This window comes from Lampris incognitus, chromosome 16 (assembly GCF_029633865.1).
Source record: "Lampris incognitus isolate fLamInc1 chromosome 16, fLamInc1.hap2, whole genome shotgun sequence".
NCBI classification, from domain to species: domain Eukaryota; kingdom Metazoa; phylum Chordata; class Actinopteri; order Lampriformes; family Lampridae; genus Lampris; species Lampris incognitus.
In genome coordinates, this window is record NC_079226.1 from 34,477,340 (window position 1) to 34,499,508 (window position 22,169).

At 46.8% G+C, this 22,169-nt stretch overlaps 1 protein-coding gene across 1 annotated transcript; it reads left to right on the forward strand.

The window, feature by feature from the left end:
- The first annotated feature begins 8,043 nt into the window (after window positions 1-8,043).
- Window positions 8,044-20,759, forward strand: LOC130126440 (activator of 90 kDa heat shock protein ATPase homolog 1-like). The gene is made up of 9 exons (XM_056295961.1): window positions 8,044-8,262; window positions 9,112-9,302; window positions 16,532-16,614; window positions 16,756-16,873; window positions 17,132-17,220; window positions 17,713-17,838; window positions 18,414-18,515; window positions 18,719-18,770; window positions 19,718-20,759. The coding sequence occupies exons 1-9, from the start codon at window positions 8,183-8,185 to the stop codon at window positions 19,888-19,890; spliced, it is 1,014 nt and encodes a 337-aa protein (XP_056151936.1). The 5' UTR covers window positions 8,044-8,182; the 3' UTR covers window positions 19,891-20,759.
- Window positions 20,760-22,169: the final 1,410 nt, after the last annotated feature.

Below are 22,169 nucleotides of genomic sequence, written 5' to 3' on the forward strand. Positions count from 1 at the left end.
ATCGACCTCCGCTCCCAGCAGTCGCCTATACAGTCTAACCATCCCCGAAAAGGCTGCGATGGATGAGTACATCTCTGAGTACTTGGCAGCGGGGCTCATTTGGCCCTCGTCCTCCCAGGTGGCAGCTGGATTCTTTTTCGTGAAGAAGAAGGACAGGGGCCTCCGACCCTGCATTGACCATCGCCAACTCAATGAGATAACCATCAAGAACAAGTATCCCCTTCCCCTCATGAGTTCCACCCTTGAGCCCCTCACCCAGGCTACTGTCTTCACTAAGCCGTGGTGGACTGGCCCGATCCCACATCCCGGAAGGAATTACAGAGCTTCCTTGGGTTTGCGAACTTCTATAGGAGGTTCATCAGGAACTACAGCCGCATGGCAGAACCTCTCACCAGGCTGACCTCCCCCTCCCAGCCGTTCATCTGGTCCCCAGCTGCCCGCTCTGCGTTCCAGTCCCTCAAGGAGAGGTTCACCAGCACCCCGGTCCTGCTCCACCCCGACCCCAAGAGGCAATTCATCGTGGAGGTGGACGCTTCGGACACCGGGTTGGGGGCTGTCCTCTCCCAGCGGTCAGCGTCTGAACAGAAGGTCCATCCATGCACCTTCTTCTCTCGCCGGTTCCTCCCCACCGAGGAGAACTACGATGTCGGGAACCAGGAGCTGCTGGCAGTGGAGGCTGCTCTGGAGGAGTGGCGCCATTGGCTGGAGGGGGCGGAACAGCCATTCACCATCTGGACTGATCATAAGAACTTGACGTTCATCCGAGCAACCAAGCGTCTCAATGGTCGGCAGGTACGGTGGGCCAGCTTCCTCAGTCGGTTTGACTTCACGCTGACGTATCGACCTGGGTCCCGCAACACGAAGGCAGACTCCCTGTCCCGACAACACCCGAGGAGGGAGCCAGCTACAGAGGAGCCGGCTCCCATCCTTCCTGAGGCCAGGGTGGTGGGCGTGGTTACCTGGGGCATCGAGACCGTGGTCAGGCAGACGTTGCGCTCCCACCCCGCCCCGAGCCACGTGCCTCCACGCCGTATGTTCGTCCCGGACTCAGTCCGGTCCCGGGTTCTTCAGTGGGGCCATGCCAGTCAGTTTGCTTGCCACCCGGGTGTCCATCGCACCTTCACCTTCCTGGCTCGGCGTTTCAGGTGGCCCACCATGAAGAACCACGTCAGGGACTTCGTAAAGGCCTGCTCCGTCTGTGCTCGCAGCAAGGCCTCTCACCAGGCACCCACGGGTCTGCTGCAGCCCCTCCCAACTCCAAGCCGGCCCTGGTCCCATGTGGCGTTGGATTTCGTCTCCAGACTGCCTCCCTCCCAGGGTAACACTGTGATCCTGACAGTGGTGGACCGCTTCAGTAAGGGCGTGCACCTGGTGGCCCTCTCCAAACTCCCATCGGCTTCTGAGACGGCGGACCTCCTGACGAGCCACATGTTCCATCTCCATGACCTTCCCCTGGACGTCTTCTCGGACCGAGGGCCCCAGTTCGTCTCCCAGGTACGGCGGGCCTTTTGTAAGGGGTTGGGTGCCTCTGTTAGTCTCTGGGCAGATGGGCAGATGGAGAGGATGAACCAGAGCGTGGAGGCTGCCCTCCGGTGTGTTGCCGCCAAGAAGCCCAGCTCCTGGAGCCGGTTCCTCCCCTGGGTCGAGTATGCCATCAACTCCCTGGTCAGCTCTGCCACCGGCCTCTCACCTTTTGAGGTGTCCCTGGGCTACCAGCCGCCTCTCTTTGCTGCGCAGGAGTCGGAAGTGGCAGTTCCCTCCGTGCAGGCCCATCTGAACTGGTGTCGTCGCGTGTGGGAGGTGACCAGAGCTGCTCTGCTCCGGGCAGCTGAGCGCGCCAGTCGGGGACCCAACCGACGCCGGTCCTCAGTGCCTACGTACCAACCAGGCCAAAGGGTGTGGCTGTCCTCGAAGGACCTCCCGCTTCAGTCCACCGCGAAGAAGCTGAACCCTCTGTTCGTCGGGCCCTTTGAGTTCAGGAAGGTGCTCAGTCCCGCGGCGGTGAGTCTGAAGCTTCCGGCTTCCATGAAGATTCATCCTGTTTTTCATGTGTCTCGGGTTAAGCCTGTCTCCCACAGTCCTCTGATGCCTCCGGCCCCAGCTCCGCCTCCCCCTGAGATCGTGGATGGGCACCCCCAGTGGAAGGTCCGACGGCTGCTGGACGTCCGGCGCCGAGGATGGGGCTTCCAGTATTTGGTGGACTGGGAAGGCTACGGTCCGGAGGAACGTAGCTGGGTCTCCCGCCAGCTCATCCTGGACCCTGGGCTGCTCACTGAGTTTCATCGTTCCCATCCCGACAAGCCTGGCAAGTCGCCTGGTTTCTCCCGTGGAGGGGGGGGGGGTACTGTTACGGCTCGCCCATCCCGCGCCTGCAGCCAATCAGCTCGTCAGGGCTGGGCTTAAGTTTGCTGGTCTCCCAGAGCTCATTGCCAGTTCGTGCCGTAACCTCCTCGTTGAAGTGGTTACTCTTCCCTCCCTGTGTATTCTCTCCGAGTTTATCTCAGCCCGTGCATTTGCTATTTTATCTGTGGAGTTTTTCCCTGCAGAATCATCCTGCCGCGTCCCCAATTACCCGGGAGTTTTCTTGTACTTTCTCTGTTTGTTAGGGACTACCCGCAAAGTGTATTACCCGTGAGTTTTCTTGTACTTTCTCTGTTTGTTGGGGACTACCCGCAAAGTGGATTACCCATGAGTTTTGTTGTACTTTCTCTTTTGTTGGGGACTACCCGCAAAGTGGATTACTGGGCTCTTTTCGTTGCCGTGCATGTTTTGTCGTTGGACCTTAAAGGGACATTTCGGTTCATTTTGGGCTTCCTGTTTCCTAAGTTGCTCCTTGTCCTTCCGTGTTGACTTTTGTATGAACTATTAATAAAGTACGCCAGTTTCGGTGAACTCTATCTCTGCCTGGTGTCGTGCGCTTGGGGTCTTCCACAAACCCTAACACGGTTCGCGTCCCAGCTGTGGCGGTTCCCGGACTGCCCCCCAAATTCGGTACAATGAAGGCACAGGGGCAGGGGAGACCAAAGCCCCCCCTCAAGCTGGTGCAGAGAGTGGGCTCGGTAAATCAGAGTTTTAAGTGTTCTGACAAGGTGGAGTGGCTAACGGGGAATGTGCCAACAAATCACTTGTATTGCTGGCCTTGCGTGATGTCTAAGTGTGTTGCTGCAGGAGATGGGTGTTTTTCAAAAGTTTGCCAGAGATGGATTTGAGGATCTTCGAAATTTTGACAGATCTGTTAAGCTTCATGAAAAATCAAAGGAGCATGCCAGTGCAGCTGTGCAATTAAGTCTGTTGGAAAATGTGAGGACTGAAACTCTGATTGATGAAGGCAAGCGTCTCCAGTTGGCAATGCATAATGACACGGTCCGAAGAAACCATTACATTCTGAAAAGGTTGATTGATTCGGTGTCATTATTGGGTTGTCAGGGGCAGGCATTTAGGGGCACGATGAGAGTGAAAAGTCCGATAATAAAGGGAACTACAGAGAGGCGGTAGAAGTGTTTTCCCACTATGATGATTTTTTGGCTGCTCATTTGAAATCAGCGAGGGATGTTTTAAATATATAATAGTGGGGGCTTGTTGGGTGGTTGCTTCACCAAAATTTTTGGTCAGCAGCCGCCACTGAACCACCAATGTGTAGCACTGACCTGGATGATGCACGGCAGACATTTTGCGCCAGAACCTTCACCACAGATAAGCTTGAGGTGGAGAGGGAGGAATCATTAAGCCACTTACATGGGGGGATGATTAGGTGGCCAGATGGAGAGAGCCAGGTTGGGAATTTTGCCAGGACACCAGGGAACCCCTTACTCTTTGCGATAAGTCCCATGGGATCTTTAATGACCATAGCGAGTCAGGACCTCGGTTTAACGTACCATCTGAAGGACGGCATCTCCTGCAGCAGTGTCCCCGTCACTGCACTGGGGAATTAGGATTTATTGTTTTTATTAGGCCCAGAGGAAGATGCAGAGGGCAGGAAGAGATGGAAACGGATGATCTGATGTGACGACTCCTAACAGGAGCAGCCGAGAGTATTTGTAGTAGTATTAGGGCCAGAGGGAAGACTGTCCCCTACTGGCCTACCAGCACCACGTCCGGCAGCAACTCCGTTTTCCCAGGAGGTCTCCCATCCAAGTACTAGCCAGCCCATACTGCTTAGCTTCCATCATTTGGCAGAGCCAGGGTACATGTTGGTATGGCCGGATGTACTCTTAGCCCCCCCCCCCCCCCCCCATGGTTCAGGGATGGTCTTTGATTTTTCACATAGAAGTCACGGCAATCCCCCTGGCACTTAACAGCATACTATATTGCTCTGTGTGTGCCAGGGGACCCTATTCTTGGGGTGGACCAATTTCTGTTTTGGGTTTGAAAGCAACTGAGACGTGGTGTTTGGAAAATATGCGTGTCAACTGTTTCGACACTCCCACCACATATGGAATCACCACTGATTTACGCTTAGGCCGCTGTTGTCCCTCTCCTCTTTTCAATTGGCTGATGAACTCTTTGGGCGTCTTCCTGGCTTTGACAAATGCCCAGCTAGGATAACTACGTTTAACCAGGGCCTGTTTAATGTGGGATTTCTTCCCTTCCCTACAAGAAAAGGTGATAGATTGCCTGAAGCTGTTAGAACAGGACAATGCTATTGACAGAATGTTGTATCATAGATTATACCTAGGGGACGCTACACCTAGTCTGTATGGTTTACCTAAGATACATAAACAGAATGTGCCATTATGGCCCATTGTTAGTGTGATTAACTCAGTGACCTATAACATCTCTAAGTTTCTAGCATCTATTCATAACCCATTGGTAAGCAGTAATAAACGTCACATTCGGAACACTATGGATTTTGTGCATAAGGTGAGGGACATCATTATGGAGGTGGATGAAACAATGGTCTCTTATGATGTTACGTCTCTCTTCATGTGTGTTCCTGTTGATGAAGCAGTGGAGGTGGTCTGTATGAAATTACAAAACAACCCAACCTTAGCAATAAACCACCCTTAACACTGACCAAGTGTATCTGCTCCTGAAGCTGTCTTCAGTCCACATACTTCACATACAGGGGGCAGTATTATGGGCAGAGGCATGGGTGTGCAATGGGTTCCCCAGTCTCACCTATAGTGGCCAACTTGTATATGGAGGAAGTGGAAAAGAGGGCTCTGATGTCCTATCCAGGTACAGTACACAGTACCTAGCCATTGGGTCAGATATGTGGACGACACCTGGGTTAAAATTAAATCTGAGGCTGTACCACATTTCACTGACCACATCAACTCTGTGGACAACCACATCAAGCTCACCAGGGAGGATGTGAAAAATGACAGGTTAGCCTTCTTAGACTGTGAAATTGCAATTAGTGATGGGGGAAATTTGATTGTTTATGTTTACCATAAACCTACACATACTGATTAGTATTTAAGGTTTGTGCCAGAAATTGGTCCACCCCAAGGATCAGGTCCCCCCGGCACAAACAGAGCAATATAGTGTACACTGTTAAGTGCCAGGAGGATTGCTGTGACTTGTCCATTGGGGAAACCAAACAGATGCTGGCCAAGAGGATGGCACAACACAGAAGAGCTAACACGTCAGGCCAGGACTCCACAGTCTACACCCATCTACAGGCCAGTGGCCACTCTTTCAAGGATGAGGATGTGCACATCCTTGATAGGGAGGAACGCTGGTTTGAACTGGGCGTCAAAGAGGCCATCTATGTGAAGAGGGAACGACCATCTTTGAACTGGGGTGGGGGGGTAAGAGTACATCTGTCTCCATCTTACAATGCTGTGATTGCAACTGTTCCCCAATCCTCTGCGAATAGTGGCCATTGTAACTCTAGTTAATGGTTACGCCTATTTACATATGAAATTGATAATTGTTTTCGATCGTTATGCCACTGTATTGTTTATAAGGGTGGGGATACCTGCAGTCAGTTGAGACTGAAGAGGTCACTTAGATGAGGGACGAAACGTTTCTCTCAATAAACGTTGTGTCCAGATGAACTGATTCAACTTTCTTTGATCATCACAGTTATCGTTGTTGTTGGCATCAACAGGCCTGCATGTCAAAAATACACAATGTATGTATGTGAATAAAAATAAATGTTGCCTGTACAAGTTTATCAAAGTAAACTACAAAATACTGACTATGTATAGGCTAATGAATTGTTTTATACATTTTCAAATAACTTCTTTGAAATAGGGATTTGTAAACCACAAACAAACAATGCCCTTGAGTCAGTATTTGGACTCCGAAACAGCTTAATGTTGAGGTTGATAGTAACGCTGGATATTACTCTTAGTCCATACCTGTTAACTTACTTTTGCTGAGGTTGGAAATCACTGGGTGTTGTGTGGTGGCCTTGGTGTAAGACTGAGCATAGGCTCAAAAGTCAGTATAGTGTGGATGAGTACAGGTGAGGACGGGATTGTATCTGGAAATACAGAAATTTCCATTGTGTTAGGAAGTGGGCTTGAGCTTAGTAAAGGTTCAGAGGATGCCCACTCTATAACTTCATTCAAAAGTCTGAATTTACCAGGCCCAGTTTCCATAAATATCAAGCCAGGGTTTATACACACATTCACACAAAAGTAGTGCGATTAGGGCTAGCTTGGGGGTAACGTAGCATGGAAGGGTGATTAAAGCAATTCAAATATGTAAAACTTAACCGGTCTACTGTGGAGTTTATAGGCACGTTACAACATGTACATTTAATCAATCAATCAATCAAGTTGCATTTTATGTTTACACTTAACATTTACATTTAAGGCCCCCCTCCTGGAGCCAGACCTGGTAAGGGAGCTCGCTGGCAAGCGTCGGGTGGCCGGGCATTGGCCCATGGGGCTGAGACGGGCCCAGCCCGAAAAAACTACATGGAGCCACCACCCCGTGGACCCACCATCCGTGGGGATGAGCATTGGGGTAGGGTGCAATGCAGGCCGGGTGACAGGCAAAGGCGTGGACCAGGGCATGCCGACTTCCGGCCTCGCAGACTGGTCCAGGAGGACCAACTGGGAGGAGACCCCGGGGTAGACCCAGAACTCGCTGGAGGGACTACATGTCCATTCTGGCCTGGGAACGCCGTGGGATCCCCCCAGGAGGAGCTGGAGGGCGTTGCTGGGGAGAGGGACTTCTGGAGTGCCCTATTTAGCTTACTGCCACGGCGACCCGACCCCAGAGAAGCGGCTGATGATGAGAGATTTAAATTTAATACGTATATTTATATTCAACGCTTGGATAATGGAATGGAATTTTGCTTCACTGCAGATCATTACTCTTGAAAAACACTATTACAATATTTTGCATGAATGCCCCTCTAATTGTTTAAAAAAGGTGACAGTTGAAAATTGTATTACTATATCTTGCCAATGCAAAATGCGCAAAAAACTGAACAGGAAAACAGAAGGTGCGACTTTTTGCAAACGGTTGTTTGGTGTCATGCTCAAATGCACCTCAGTAGCAAATGCAGCTGTTGTAGGAATTGAACCTGATGCATTGGGATTATACACTAAAAAGAAAAAAAAACTGACGTTGGGTGCCGAGTATAGGCCCAGGCAAGACATTCTGCACAGCATTCTCAATGGGTCTGATGGCCTGGTGTATAATTATACTTATTTTATTGCTCTGGGCAGAGGTCTCGTGATGCTTGTTATATCTGTAACAGTCAACCTAGCAACTCGCCACAGCACCAAACTCAAATAGCTATACAATGGTAGGTGTGCCCTTCAATGCATTTTTCCCTCATTGAACACAACTCCGCTACGGGAGTCGCTCTTAAGCATAAATGCGTTGCCCTTTCGGGGGGTATCGAAAAAGGCAAGCTTGTTTTAAAACATGGTAAACTGAAGATTATTTTACACTTGCACATACAACCAAGTACCGAAATTTAAGCATTCCGTCTCGCGGTCTAGCCCTTGCGCGCGCGGTGTCCCACACCGGGCTCGTCTCCTCGCTGCTCGGAACTACTTTTCTAGACACAGTGCCAAGGAGACATTTTAGCCAGTCACACCGAGTTCCGTTTCCAGCAAGTTCTACGCTCGGCGAATAAGCGGAGGAGCGCCGCTGGACAGCCATCGAGAGCTTTCTAGAAACGTGTATTGCCCGTGGACGGAGGCTAACCGGCACGGGCTGTCTTGTGCTCTCTGGGTTCGGTGAAGACGTCTGAAGATCTATTGCAAGCCAGATGGCTAAGTGGGGAGAAGGAGACCCTCGCTGGATTGTGGAGGAGCGGGCTGACGCGACTAACGTCAACAATTGGCATTGGTGAGACATTGTCTGTGTATGGATGGACGAGAAGGACGCGGTGCGCTAGCCAGCTAGCCCGCGCTAACACCGGAGACTTTTAAGTTTCCGCTCGTCATGGTGAAGCTTTGATTTGGTTGGGGTTATGCTATTTACACGGTCAACAGCTTAGACACAACAGCGTCAGTGTGACATATTGAAATATATTATTGGATAAAGTCGGCGCAAGTGTCGGAATTGGTCAGAGTCATCGCTAGCCGGTTAGCCTGTTGCAAGCTAACGTCAACCCTTCGACATGTGAATGATGCTAACTTTATCCGCGGCGGATGGCGGCGCTCGTGTCACCGCAGCTAGCTTGTAACTGCAACATGTGTGTTTGTGTGTACTGGCTGCTAGGTTATTTTAATTAGACGGTGACGAAGACGTAGTGCAGATCTGGCGTGGGGGGGGGGGACGTGAATGTCAGTGTTATGCACGGTGTGGTTATTCTTCTCCAACCTGCCATCAGAACCGCTGTTTAAGAACAGCAAGCACCTAGTGGGCCAAGTCCCCAATCCTACCAGACTGCCAGATATTTCTTGTCGCGACCCCCCCCCCCACACACACACACACATTCTCATATCTCCTACATTATATTATTATATTTTCTCTGTTCATCAGCTTCCCTACTGCTTAGTAGAAGCTACATAGCTCCAAAGAGCTTTTAAGAAAGGAACAGAAGAAGGCTTACTTGTGCAGTGACCCCCCCCCCCAGTGTAGCTGTTTTATGGGTCATAAAATTAGATTGGTAGAGAGGGTCTGAACTTTCCCAATGCCCAAAAGGCTCTTTTTGTGTGAACATGACTTCATCACTGCTTTTGGAATCCACAGGACTGAACGAGATGCTACAAACTGGTCGTCTGACAAGTTGAAATCCCTGCTCCTGGGCCTGAGTGTGGAAAATGATGAGGGCATGTGTGAGGTCACTGATGTTGGCAAGGTGGAAGGAGAGGCATCTATCAACAACCGCAAAGGGAAACTCATTTTCTTCTATGAATGGAACCTGAAAGCAACTTGGACTGGTATGTGCAGTGCCAGGGCTACCCCCTTTGTAAATCTCAGTGTTTAATTTCTGTCGTCACATTTGCACGAGGAGATGCAGTAGGGCTGCACGATATGGCCATGTATATCATGTGACGTAAGAAAAACGTCTGTTGTTTCATATTGTGCTCTATAGCTTGTTTGCAGTCATGTGATTCTGATGACGTGCAAGATTTAGATGGAGGGCAGGAAGTGAAAAGCAGAATGGCCGAGATGGAGCTAGTTTAGCCCGAACTGTGCTCGTTTAGACGATATTACGAGAGAAAGGTATAAACAGAAAGTAAGATATGTTAGACGTGATCCTTATGTTATGAGGAGTGCTTTTTTTGACAAAGTGTTCACTACACACATGCGTGTTATCTGACTCTGCTCCTCTTGGCTGCAGACGATGGTTCGCAAGCCATCTTTTCCAGCATTTTCGGTCAATTTCTTGCATTTTTTGCCCCCCTCATGGACAGCAACTTTTGGTACTCAATAGAAACTCCTTGTGGTTTTTCAATTAATGACGCCAAACATAGGCATTTCGAAAGTTTGTGATAGTGCTTCCTATGTAGAAAATCCCTTCCTGCCCTCCATCTGTAGTTCGTGACGTCATATGCAAACAACCTGTAATGTTTATTTTGTTGTGTCACAAATCACACTCTTTACGGCGATATTTTTCATCAAGGGTTGGGATGACTGTAGTCAGTTGAGACTGAAGAGGTCACTTAGATGAGTGATAAAACGTTTCTCCCTCTAAATGTTGTGTCCAGATGAACAGATTCAACTTTCTTTGATTGGTTGTAGCCTATCAATTTTTTTGCTAGTCAGCTGGCTAAATTATGGATCAGCAAATGAACTTGTCGACGTTCTCTTATCGCATTCAAGTTAACTCTATGAGACTCAACATTAGCTTACGTTATTAAGACCATCGGCTACCTATCTAACTAAAATGGAAGGAGTCTTTGTATGTACAGTGCATCCGGAAAGTATTCACACCCCTTCACTTTCCCCACATTTTATTATGTTACAGCCTTATTCCAAAATGGTTTAAATTCCTTTTTTTTCCCTCATCAATCAACATACAGTACCCCATAATAACAAAGTGAAAAAGGTTTTGTAGAAATTTTTGCAAATTTATTAAAAATAAAAAACTGAAATATTGCATGTACATAAGTGTTCACACCTTTTACTCAGTAGTTGGTTGAGGCACCCTTGGCAGCGATTACAGCCTCAAGTCTTCTTGGGTATGAAGCTACAAGCTTGGCACACCTATATTTGGGGTATTTCTCCCATTCTTCTCTGCAGATCCTCTCGAGCTCTGTAAGGTTAGATGGGGAGCGTTGCTGCACAGCTATTTTCAGGTCTTTCCAGAGATGTTCAATGGGGTTCAAGTCTGGGCTCTGGCTGGGCCACTCAAGGACATTCACAGACTTGTCTCAAAGCCACTCCTTCGTTGTCTTGGCTGTGTGCTTAGGGTCGTTGTCGTGTTGAAAGGTAAACCTTTGCCCCAGTCTGAGGTCCTAAGCGCTGTGGAGCAGGTTTTCATCAAGGATCTCTCTGTACTTTGCTCCATTCATCTTTCCCTCGATCCTGACTAGTCTCCCAGTTCCTGCCGCTGAAAAACATCCCCATAGCATGATGCTGCCACCACCATGCTTCACTGTAGGGATGGTATTAGCAAGGTGATGAGAGGTGCCTGGTTTCCTCCAGACGTGACGTTTGGCATTCAGGCCAAAGAGTTCAATCTTGGTTTCATCAGACCAGAGAATCTTGTTTCTCATGGTCTGAGAGTCCTTTAGGTGCTTTCTGGCAAACTCCAAGTGGGCTGTCATGTGCCTTTTACTGAGCAGAGGCTTCCGTCTGGCCACTCTACCATAAAGGCCTGATTGGTGGAGTGCTGCAGAGATGGTTGTCCTTCTGGAAGGTTCTCCCATCTCCACAGAGGAACACTGGAGCTCTGTCAGAGTGACCATCGGGTTCTTGGTCACCTCCCTGACCAAGGCCCTTCTCCCGTGATTGCTCAGTTTGGCTGGGTGGCCAGCTCTAGGAAGAATCCGGGTGGATCCAAACTTCTTCCATTTATGAATGATGAAGACCACTGTGCTGTTCAGGACCTTCAAAGCTGTAGAAATTTTTTTGTACCCTTCCCCAGATCTGTGCCTCAATACAATCTTGTCTCGGAGGTCCACAGACAATTCCTTTGACTTCATGGCTTGGTTTCTGCTCTGACATGCACTGTCAACAGTGGGACCTTATATGGACAGGTGTTTGCCTTTTCAACTCATGTCCGATCAATTGAATTTACTACAGGTGGACTCAAATCAAGATGTAGAAACATCTCAAGGATGATCAGTGGAAACAGGATTGACCTGAGCTCAATTTTGAGTGTCATAGCAAAGGGTGTGAATACTTATGTACGTGCAATATTTCAGTTTTTTATTTTTAATAAATTTGCAAAAATTTCTACAAAACCTTTTCCACTTTGTCATTATGGGGTATTGTGTGTAGATTGATGAGAAAAAAAGGAATTTAATCTATTTTGGAATAAGGCTGTAATATAAAAAAATGTGGGGAAAGTAAAGGGGTGTGAATACTTTCCGGATGCACTGTATATATGTCTGTCCCAGGGTTGCCACGTTTTATATGGAGAAATAGGGGATTCCCTCTAGCTCCCTGCCACACTTGATATCATGTTATTCTCAGCACTTTGAAGACATAGTGTATATATGAAACGATGTATGCAAAACTAGGGGATAAATCATGTCCCGTATTGATTCAATACATGACGCAGTATTTTGTTTTCCAATACAGGACAATCTGGTATTATAAGGGATGGGATTTTCTCGACAACCATTCATTTGATCAACTTCACACTTGACGGATGTATTGATGAGGACCCACGGAAGTGCAGTATCGAGTGTGAAATTATTTGGATGAACGGTTCTCAAGAAAGCTGCAAGCAGTAAAGTTCATTGAAGTTGGGCTACGGTCACACATGCGTGAAATTAACGCTGGCGAATATTCCCCTCCTGTTCACTTGCATTTTATGCGAGCGAAGGGGCGAATGAAACATTTGCTTCTGGTGGCGAAAGAAAGTTGCAAAATTTGGGTTCAACTTTGGTGAACTTTGGCTGATGAATTTGCAGCCTCAACCAATAGCAAACAAGTGTGTGTTGTTGACCCCACTTGGCTGTAATTGACTGTAGTTTTCTTGGTGAGCCAGGATAGAGGAGACTTTGATTGTTGCTGTGTCTAACCAGCCGGTATTGTACGACATTAAAAACTGCAAACTGCCCCACAAGAGAGATGCTGGTAGTGAGGTGGGAGACAGGCATTGAGCGTAAATAAATGGAAAATGTATTAATAACATCAGTTCATATTTTGCGGTATACATTTGTATACCAATGTTCTTCCTCCGTATTTGTCCTTAAAACTCTGATATGTTCAAGTTAGACAATTAAGTGAAAACATTTTTTTATCTTTCCCTGGACTTGAGTGTGCATTTTCCTGTTGCAAAACCTGCAACCGCTCAAACGGACTACAAACCAGAAAACTGATTTCTGTGTGCGTCACATCCTGCACTGCCCACATTCAGCACAACAAAACATGAATTTCACCTCTGCAGGCGATGGTCATTCACTTGCATTTGTGCATAATACATTTCATAGTTATAATCAATTCTGCTAATATTTAATCCATCCATCCATTTTCCGAACCGCTTATCCTGCTCTCAGGGTCGCGGGGATGCTGGAGCCTATCCCAGCAGTCATTGGGCGGCAGGCGAGGAGACACCCTGGACAGGCCGACAGACTATCACACAGGGCCGACATACACACACACACTCATACCTAGGGACAATTTTTTTTATTATATTATGTTTAATTCTGCAGAAATAAATTCTGGAAGGGGAAGCAGGGCCTGACTTCCCAGGGCCTGTGTTCAGCTGGGGAGGGGAACTGCTGACCCAGACTGGGGATGTTGTCGGGCATTGGAAAGAACACTTTGAGGAGCTCCTGAACCCAGCTAACACATCCTCAGAGGAGGAGGTAGAGTCTGAAGACTCGGGAGAAGCCCCACCCATATCCCTGGTAGAGGTCTCTGAAGTAGTTAAGCAGCTCGTCGATGGCAAGGTGCTGGGTGTGATTTGCCCTGAGATGCTGAAAGCTCTGGACAATGTTGGGCTGTCTTGGCTGACACGCCTCTTCAGTGTCACCTGAAGGTCGGGAACAGTACCTGTGGAGTGGCAGACTGGGGTGGTGGTTCCCATATTTGAAAAAAAAAAAGGGACCGGAGGGTGTGCTCCAATTATCGGGGCATCACATTGCTCAGCCTCCCAGGGAAAGTCTGCTCTAAGGTGCTGGAAAGGAGGCTCCAATCAATTGTCGAACCTCGGATCCAGGAGGAACAATGCGGATTCTGTCCTGACCATGGAACAACGGACCAACTCTTTACCGTTGCGGAAGTGCTGAGGGAGGGATGGGGGTTCGACCAGCCAGTCTACATGTGTTTTGTGGACTTTGAGAAGGCTTATGACCGTGTACCCTGGGGCACTCTGGGGGGTACTGTGGGAGTATGGAGTACCGGGGCAGTTGCTACAAGCCATCTGGTCCTTGTATAACCAAAGTAAGAGCTGTGCCCGCATTCTTAGCACAAATTCAAACACATTTTCGGTGGGTGTTGGACTCCGCCAGGGTTGTCCCTTGTCTCCGATTCTGTTTATGGTATTCATGGACAAGATCTCAAGGCGCAGCCAAGGTGAGGAGTGTGTCCATTTTGGGAACCTCAGAATTGTATCTCTGCTCTTTGCAGATGATGTGGTTTTGTTGGCTTCATCAGAACGCGACCTCCAGCACGCACTGGGGCGTTTTGCAGCTGTATGTGAAATGGTCCGGATGAGAGTCAGTACCTCCCAAGTTGAGGCCATGGTTCTCTACCGGAAAGTAGTGGATTGCTCCCTCCAGGTTGGGGATGAGTTCCTGCCTCAAGTGAAGGAGTTCAAGTATCTCGTGGGTCTTGTTCACGAGTGCGGGTAGGGTGGAGCGGGAGATTGACAAGCGGATTGGTGCAGCATCAACAGTAATGCGGACATTGTACTGGACCATTGTTTTGAAGAGGGAGCTGAGCCGGAAGGCAAAGCTCTCAATGTACTAGTCAGTCTTCATTCCAACCCTCACCTATGGTCATGAGCTTTGGGTAGTGACCAAAAAGGGGAGATTGCGGATACAAGCGGCTGAAGTGAGTTTCCTCCGTACGGTGTCTGGGTTCAGCCTTAGGGTGAGGAGCTCGGACATCCAGACGGAGCTCCTTCGCGTTGAAAGGAGCCCGTTTAGGTGGTTCGGGCATCTGATTAGGATGCCCCCTGGGCGCCTTCCTTTGGAGGTTTTCCGGGCACATCCAACTGGGAGGAGGCCCCTGGGTAGACCCAGAACTCGCTGGTGGGACTACATGTCCAATCTGGCGTGGGAACGCCTTGGCATCCCCCAGGAGGAGCTGGAGGGTGTTGCTGGGGAGAGGGATGTCTGGAGTGCCCTACTTAGCTTGCTGCCACGGTGACCGGACCCCAGAGAAGTGGCTGATGATGATATGAGAATAAATTCTGCTTATTCACTTCCCGTGGAGTCAATGAGCGGAAAAACGAACAACGCCACTCTGCTATTGCAACCCACATTGTGGTCGGAAGGGGGATTACACCCATATTCCTTCTGCTTCTTCACTTCCCATTGGGTCAATGAGCGGAAACACAAACAACGCCACTCTGCTGTTGCAACCCACATTGTGGTTGGAGGGAGGATTACAACCATATTCCTTAAAGTGTCTTGGATGAACGGGCACTGCACTAGTAACATGTAAAAACACCTACTCATACAGGTGAACAATGTTACATTCGCAATGTGGTAGCTAAAACAAATTCCAGTTGCACTGGCACCAACGTTACTCGAAGATGGAGCTTTCACTACATAAATGAACTCTTATTATCTCATCATAGTTAACTGTATATCACTGCAACAAAGTGTGTTATTCGGGCATTTTCAGTGGTGTAACTGGGAAACTGAGCGTGCTTGTCAGCATAGAAATGGATCATAAGATTGTGGTTTGTGCAACTTCAGCAATATCTGCTGCCGTACATTGGAAACAGCTCTGTCGCCCACCGGAGCTGCTCCAGTCTGCAAATGCGTGTTACTTGGCTATAACTCGTGATGTATAACCAATCAGATAGTGCTGTGGGTGGGACATTGTGCGAGACCACTGAGTGATGTCTGCAGACAGAGAGAGGCAGATGCATCAGAGCCAAAGTAGCGCATTTTTAAATTTATTTTATAAACAATCGGATAAAAAAACACAAAAAAAAAAAACGATTCCGATAATCGCGAAAAGGCTGAGTATTGGATTGTCAGTCCCTAATTTGGAGCTATCCATCTTTTGCATGGATTACATTAATAAATTACTCTTACTGGCTTTTTACTCGCAAAGCTTTTATTGCACATAACATAAGTAGTGTAGTTGTCGTCAACTCTCTACTGCTGTCTGCTTCTACTCCGCTCCACTGAGCTCCGTATGTAGAGGGACTGAGCCCCGCCCATGGTGAAACAGAGCGGAGGAGAGGAGACGAACCTGACGTGGCCGTAAATGACAGCAGAGACTGTTTATATTATTTACTGCATTTATGTGCACTTGTTTCATTTCAGTTCAGTTTGAGAGTTTCTATTGCATTTTGCTGTCCTTTATGGTTGCACTACTCTGCTCTCTGTGGTTCAGTGAGGGCGAGGCTGCCCCTCCACGCACACACACAGCGTGTGTACATGCTGAGGGGGCACGGACCAGAAACTATTTATTCATTGAATTTACAGACGATGTACCATATCGTGATTTTTTTTTTCTTCTTTAAACACCTTTCTGTGTATATCATGATATGTATCATTATCAGGAAATGAAATGACCTATATCGGGATATGAGATTTTAGTCATATTGCACAGCCCTAAGATGCAGGGGAGGGAATGTGCTGATGTCTTACCACTGTTCATTTAGATATAAAAGGGAATCACGATGGGAATTGTTTTATTTTTTGTATATTTACTAGTTGTAACACCAGTCAAAAAATGTTGCCAACATGGGGGGGAGGTATTATTTCCCACTGCTATTTGGCACATTTTCTATTTGCCATAGTTTAGAGAAGAAAAGAATAAAGGTGTTTTTGAGACCTAAGATGTGCTTTCTATATTTTGTTAGGAAAATCTAAAGCGGGGATCAAATATAAAGGAAGCATCGAAGTTCCAAACCTCTCTGATGAGAACGACATGGATGATCTTGATGTAAGTTGTCACTTGTATCAGCTCTATAATAATTATACATAACTGTGAATAACATTTTGTTGCTGCCCTGATTTAGTTGATTGCGGTTGAGTGGTGCTGTTAGAGCGGTCTTGTGATGTCATTCTTGTGATCTTCGGCCAGATATCTATAACGCTGAATAAAGACGAGCCAGACACTACACTGATCACTCTAATGAAGACGAAGGGAGCTGAAAAAATCCGTGAGGCTCTGGGAAGCTATGTAGGCTTCCTAAAGACAGGTGAGGAGAACCATTCCTATGAATACTAGACTTGATGAGAGGAAGTCAAACACTGACAGGAAATTAAATCAGTTGCAGTGGCACATAAAAAGGACACAGTCAAGAATTGCTTATAAAAAAATAGAGCTTATGCGACATTCAACATTAACATTTGAATGTGTAACACAGAAGATGTACACCAAAGATTTCTTCTATGATGATGATGGTAATGATGAAGATGGGTTGGTTTCGAGCTAAAATGTTGTGTTGTCATGGCAGAGTTCACGCAAGGAATGATTTTGCCTACTGCCAACGGCATGGCCAAGCCTCAGTCCTCGCAGTCCAAAGCCAAGGTGGATAAAACTCAGGTTAGTGCTGATATTCTCCAGTGATTGCCGTCACATTTTACATTTCGGGAGGGTATCTGCTGTTCTTATCAGAAAAGTCGGCAACATGCGCAGAAAGAAGTACAAGCTTGAATGCTTAGACCACCAACATATTAATGAATTTTAAAGGGGCAGTACCAAAGCAATTGTAATAATAGATGTACTGGTACTTAGCTGGATAAGTAGCTTCATTCGGATGCTTGATGGGCTTGCCATCTACAGAGTAGTGAAATGCACTTGTCAATATAAGGTCCCAGGTTTGACCCTGAATTGGTTAGGGACTGACTCGACACTGCCTACCCCCATCTCACAAACTGACACTAGAGGCTACCTTGTGGTTGGGCTTGATTATCAATGGTGGAACTGTGAAACAAAGGACACGTTTTCATTAAATGTGTCCTTCTAGGTTCAGAAGAGTTACTTATCACATTGCAACTGGGATATTCACTAAAGACCGTGTTGTTCTTTGAATAGATATCCGCAGGCAGCACAGCCACTCCATCAAACGCTGGTGTGAAAATCCCCACCTGTAAATTCAGTATGAAAGAGACCTTCCTCACCTCACCAGCAGATCTCTTCAGGGTCTTCATCAACCAGGAGGTGAGTTTCACCATTATACTTGTCTATAATGTTTTGACACTGCGTGCATGTGTCACGATTGTTTATTTTTGTGTGTTTTCATTACTACCATATTGGTAGACCCTCAGAATTGTTACAGGTGTGAAATTTTAAGTATAGAAGTTCTACGTGCACATAGGCATGAAAGCTTATGTCGTTTATCTTGAAATGTTTTCTTTATTTTTGGCTGGACCGCAACAGCGAGGCCAGCCCTACACGTGGTTGTCTGTCATTGTCTGAGTGAGTGATGGTGTTGCACCACTGGTTGGATGGCCGAGTTGGAGTTTCCCCATTGGCAGTTTCTCTTTTCAAATGAATATGCGCAAACTGTTTTCTATTACGTCATCAGCTGTTCACGGAACTGATATCAGAACAGCCACTTTTTAACATAGTCGCACAAAAACGGCCATTTAATAAATGTAGTCGTGTTCCAACCACATACTAGGTTTTAACCTAGTCTTGTTGTTAAAAGCTCTTTGCTAAAGAATTTTACCCAGACCCTTTTTTTTTTTTTCGCCAAGCTGCTTTCTTATCCTATGTCATTTGCGGCTGTGTAGATGGTCCAGGCTTTCACGCATTCTCAGGCCATGGTGGACGGAGAGAGGGGCGGGAGGTTTCGCTTGCTAGATGGAAATGTGCTCGGTGAATTCGCGGAGCTGGTGAGTGCTTTTCTGCTTTTAATTTGTTGCTCTTGTAAAATTGTATTGTAAAAAGCCGTCAGCACGTGAGTTTTTTTTAAAATCCCACAATGATGTAGTTTTTAATTACGTTTTCCTATTTTTTTATGTATATTGTGTGGTTTTTTTTCTTTCTTTTTTTTTCTTGTTTTGTTGACCACACCATCTGCCTGCATTCCCATCAGGTACCTGAGCAGAAAATAGTCATGAAGTGGAGGTACAACACCTGGCCCTGTGGTACGTTTGGATGATTAATGGCAGTTTATGTTTGTCATATCAGAAGTAGGATAATTACTTAGAGACAGTTTGACAAGGCTTGAACACCTGAGGTTTCCTTTACAGAATTTTAATCTTTTACATATTTTAGGGTTTGTCTACTTGTCTCTGAAACAATTCTAGTAAACTGTTATCTTTCAGTAATACTGAATATTCATTTTGGGTGGCACGGTGGCCCAGTGGTAAGCACTGTTGCCTCACAGCAAGAAGGTCCTGGGTTCGATTCCCAGGTCCTTTTTGTGTGGAGTTTGCATGTTCTCCCCTGTGTCTGCAGGGGTTTTCGCCCACCATCAAAAGACATGCATGTTAGGGTCAATAGTCCTATCTGTGCCCCTGACCAAGGCAGTAGGAAGAAATGATAGCTGGAGTTGGTCCCTGGGCGCTGCATGGCGGCTGCCCGCTGCTCCTGGCTACACAGCTAGGATGGGGTAAATGCAGAGAGTGAATTTCATTGTATATATGTACAAATGGCAAAGTGAATTTTATTCTATCAGCACCACAATACTGTGATTCTGTATCTGGTATTACTTTATTGGATTAAAAAAAATCTTTATAAAAGTGGAGAAATATTTAAGAGTTTCTATAAGTGTGTATTTGCATACCTAAGAAGATCGTGGTTGTGCAAGTATAGGACTGAACTTGTTTTACGACCAATCTTACAAATACTTCCTGAAATGAAAAGCAAGGGGGCATCCAATACCTGACTCCACTGTGCAGCTTAATAGTTAGCCTTTGTCGGACTCTGCTGTCCTTGTGAGTGAAGAGCTAGCTACTTCCCCAGGACCCATCATTTTGGACCTGTAGCAAGGTGGACCTCTTACATGACACGACACAAATAATCCGTCCGTCAGTCCATTCATTGATACTGATTTGGCTTTCCTTTTGTGCTGGTTGTGTGTGGCCAACAGAACATTATGCAACAATTGCATTGACCTTCTTTGACCTGGGCAACGAGACGGAGCTAAAAGTGGAGTGTCGAGGAGTCCCCGAGAACGAGGAGGAGAGGACAAAGCAAGGCTGGCAGAGATACTACTTCGAATCCATCAAACAGACTTTCGGTTATGGAGCACGAATCTACTGAAGCCGGTCTACGGCGGTACTTTTTTGTTTTTTTTTCAAGTCTTCATGTTGCTCAGTTCCTCAGACGCATTCATTTCAATTGGAAAAAGCTGTAAGAGGTAACGCGAAGGCTGTAATAGGTGGGCTAAACTGTTCATCTGTGTTCTCATGTATGAATATTTTAATTCCACAACACGTTTTGTTTGTTATCACCCCCCAACTCAGTATTCTGGTCAGTTGTTTGAGCGTACAAGAACTGTGCCTTTAGGTCTCAGGATGGGAAATTATGAATAAATAAAGAGAATCCATTGGTTTGATGGGAAAACAATTTGGCCTCCAGTTCTAAATATATTTAAGCGTTTCTTTTGTGTGAAAGAAACAATATATTGCTTTGAAAATGAATGAGTTCTGTTTTTTATTTTGTCCTTCATGTTTTAGTGTAATAAAGATGCTTTCAGCGAAGATGCATGTTCCATTTAAAACTTGATGGATGCTGGGGGGGCTGGGGTTAGACTTCTGGATATGAACTATACTAGTGGACTGTGTCACAATAGCTAAGCAGTACTGTCGGCTGTTTTTCTTTTTTTTTCTATTCCATCATGCACGTCACGAGCCCAGCATCTGAGCTAGGAACACACCGGTTTGGGCTTTTGGCAGTAACGTTTAAACACGATGTACGTCAACGTGTAAATATTTTCAATTTCTTATGCAGGGAGGAGGCCCGGTGACTAGAAAAAGAAAAAAAGTTCTGCTTTTGTCGGCTTCAAAATGTAAATTTTATCATATGAAGAAAATGTAAATTTCCATCTGGTTTCAAGACAAAATGCATCTATTTATTCTTCATTTCATCCCTGTGCATTGTACAAAGACGAGTTTCTTGTAATAAACCAATCCCTCTATCCACTTTTGTTTTATTTAGTGAGCACAGCCGAGGAGTCTTGCCCGTTAAATACACATATCGCTCCGTTGCTGTCAAGTTGGGGGGGAGCTTTTTATTTATGGTGTAATATCCATGAACACATTTCATATGCAAACACACAAAACATCCGTTTATAAGTGCTTAAAAAAATCAAACAAAACCGATGGAGGTGTCTGGGTGGCGTGGCGGTCTGTTCCGTTGCCTGCCAACACGGGGATCGCCGGTTCGAGTCCCAGTGTTACCTCCGGCTTGGTCGGGCGTCCCTACAGACAGTTGGCCATGTCTGTGGGTGGGAAGCCGGATGTGGGTATGTGTCCTGGTCGCTGCACTGGCGTCTCCTCTGGTCGGTCGGGGCATCTGTTCGAGGGGAGGCTGGGGGGTATAGCGTGATCCTCCCACGCCCTACGTCCCCCTGGTGAAACTCCTCACTGTCAGGTGAAACTCCTCACTGTCAGGTGAAACTCCTTACTGTCAGGTGAAAAGAAGCGGCTGGCGACTCCACATGTATCGGAGGAGGCATGTGGTAGAATGTGGTAGAATACAAATTGATAAAGCGTTCATGTTTTTAACATCTTCACTAGTGTCGTACATCTTAACAGAAAACGGCACATCTGGATATTAGTCATTTTAACAGTTCAAAATCGAGTTGACTCCAAACTAAAGGAAGTTAGTGTAAGAAGACAAAAGATCAACAATGGCTTACGACTTACATATTTTATCTAAAATAAGTTCTTTGATGTCCGCTATCATTTAGTAAAAGTAGATATCACCCCGCCCGCTCTTATAGTAGTATTCTGGGGGGGGGGGGGGGCAAAGACTTTAAAATGCTGTGATGATGTGAGATTCTGCTGGAGGCTGATAGCTGTTATCTCTGCTCATGTGGGCCAAATTCAATGACTTAATGTCCTGGAAGAAGTGAATGCCACTCCATATTTAACCGCGTAGGGCTGAACTACACAAAAAAGTAATATCCATCCATCCATTATCCAAATCGCTTATCCTGCTCTCAGGGCCGCGGGGACGCTGGAGCCTATCCCAGCAGTCATTGAGCGGAAGCCCCAGGGTAGTCCAACCTTGGGGGTTGTCCACTGTGGAGTTTGCATGTTCTCCCCATGTCTACGTGGGTTTCCTCCTCCGGGTGCTCCGGTTTCCTCCCACAGTCCAAAGACATGTAAGTCAGGTGAATCGGCCATACTAAATTGTCTTTCGGTGTGAATGTGTGTGTGTGTGGGCCCTATGATGGCCTGGCAGCCTGTCCGGGTTGTCTCCCCGCCTGCTGCCCATTGACTGCTGGGATAGGCTTCAGCATCCCTGCGACCCTGAAAGCAGGATAAGCTGTTTGGATAATTTATTCTGAACAAGTGCACGGTCAAAAAGCCACA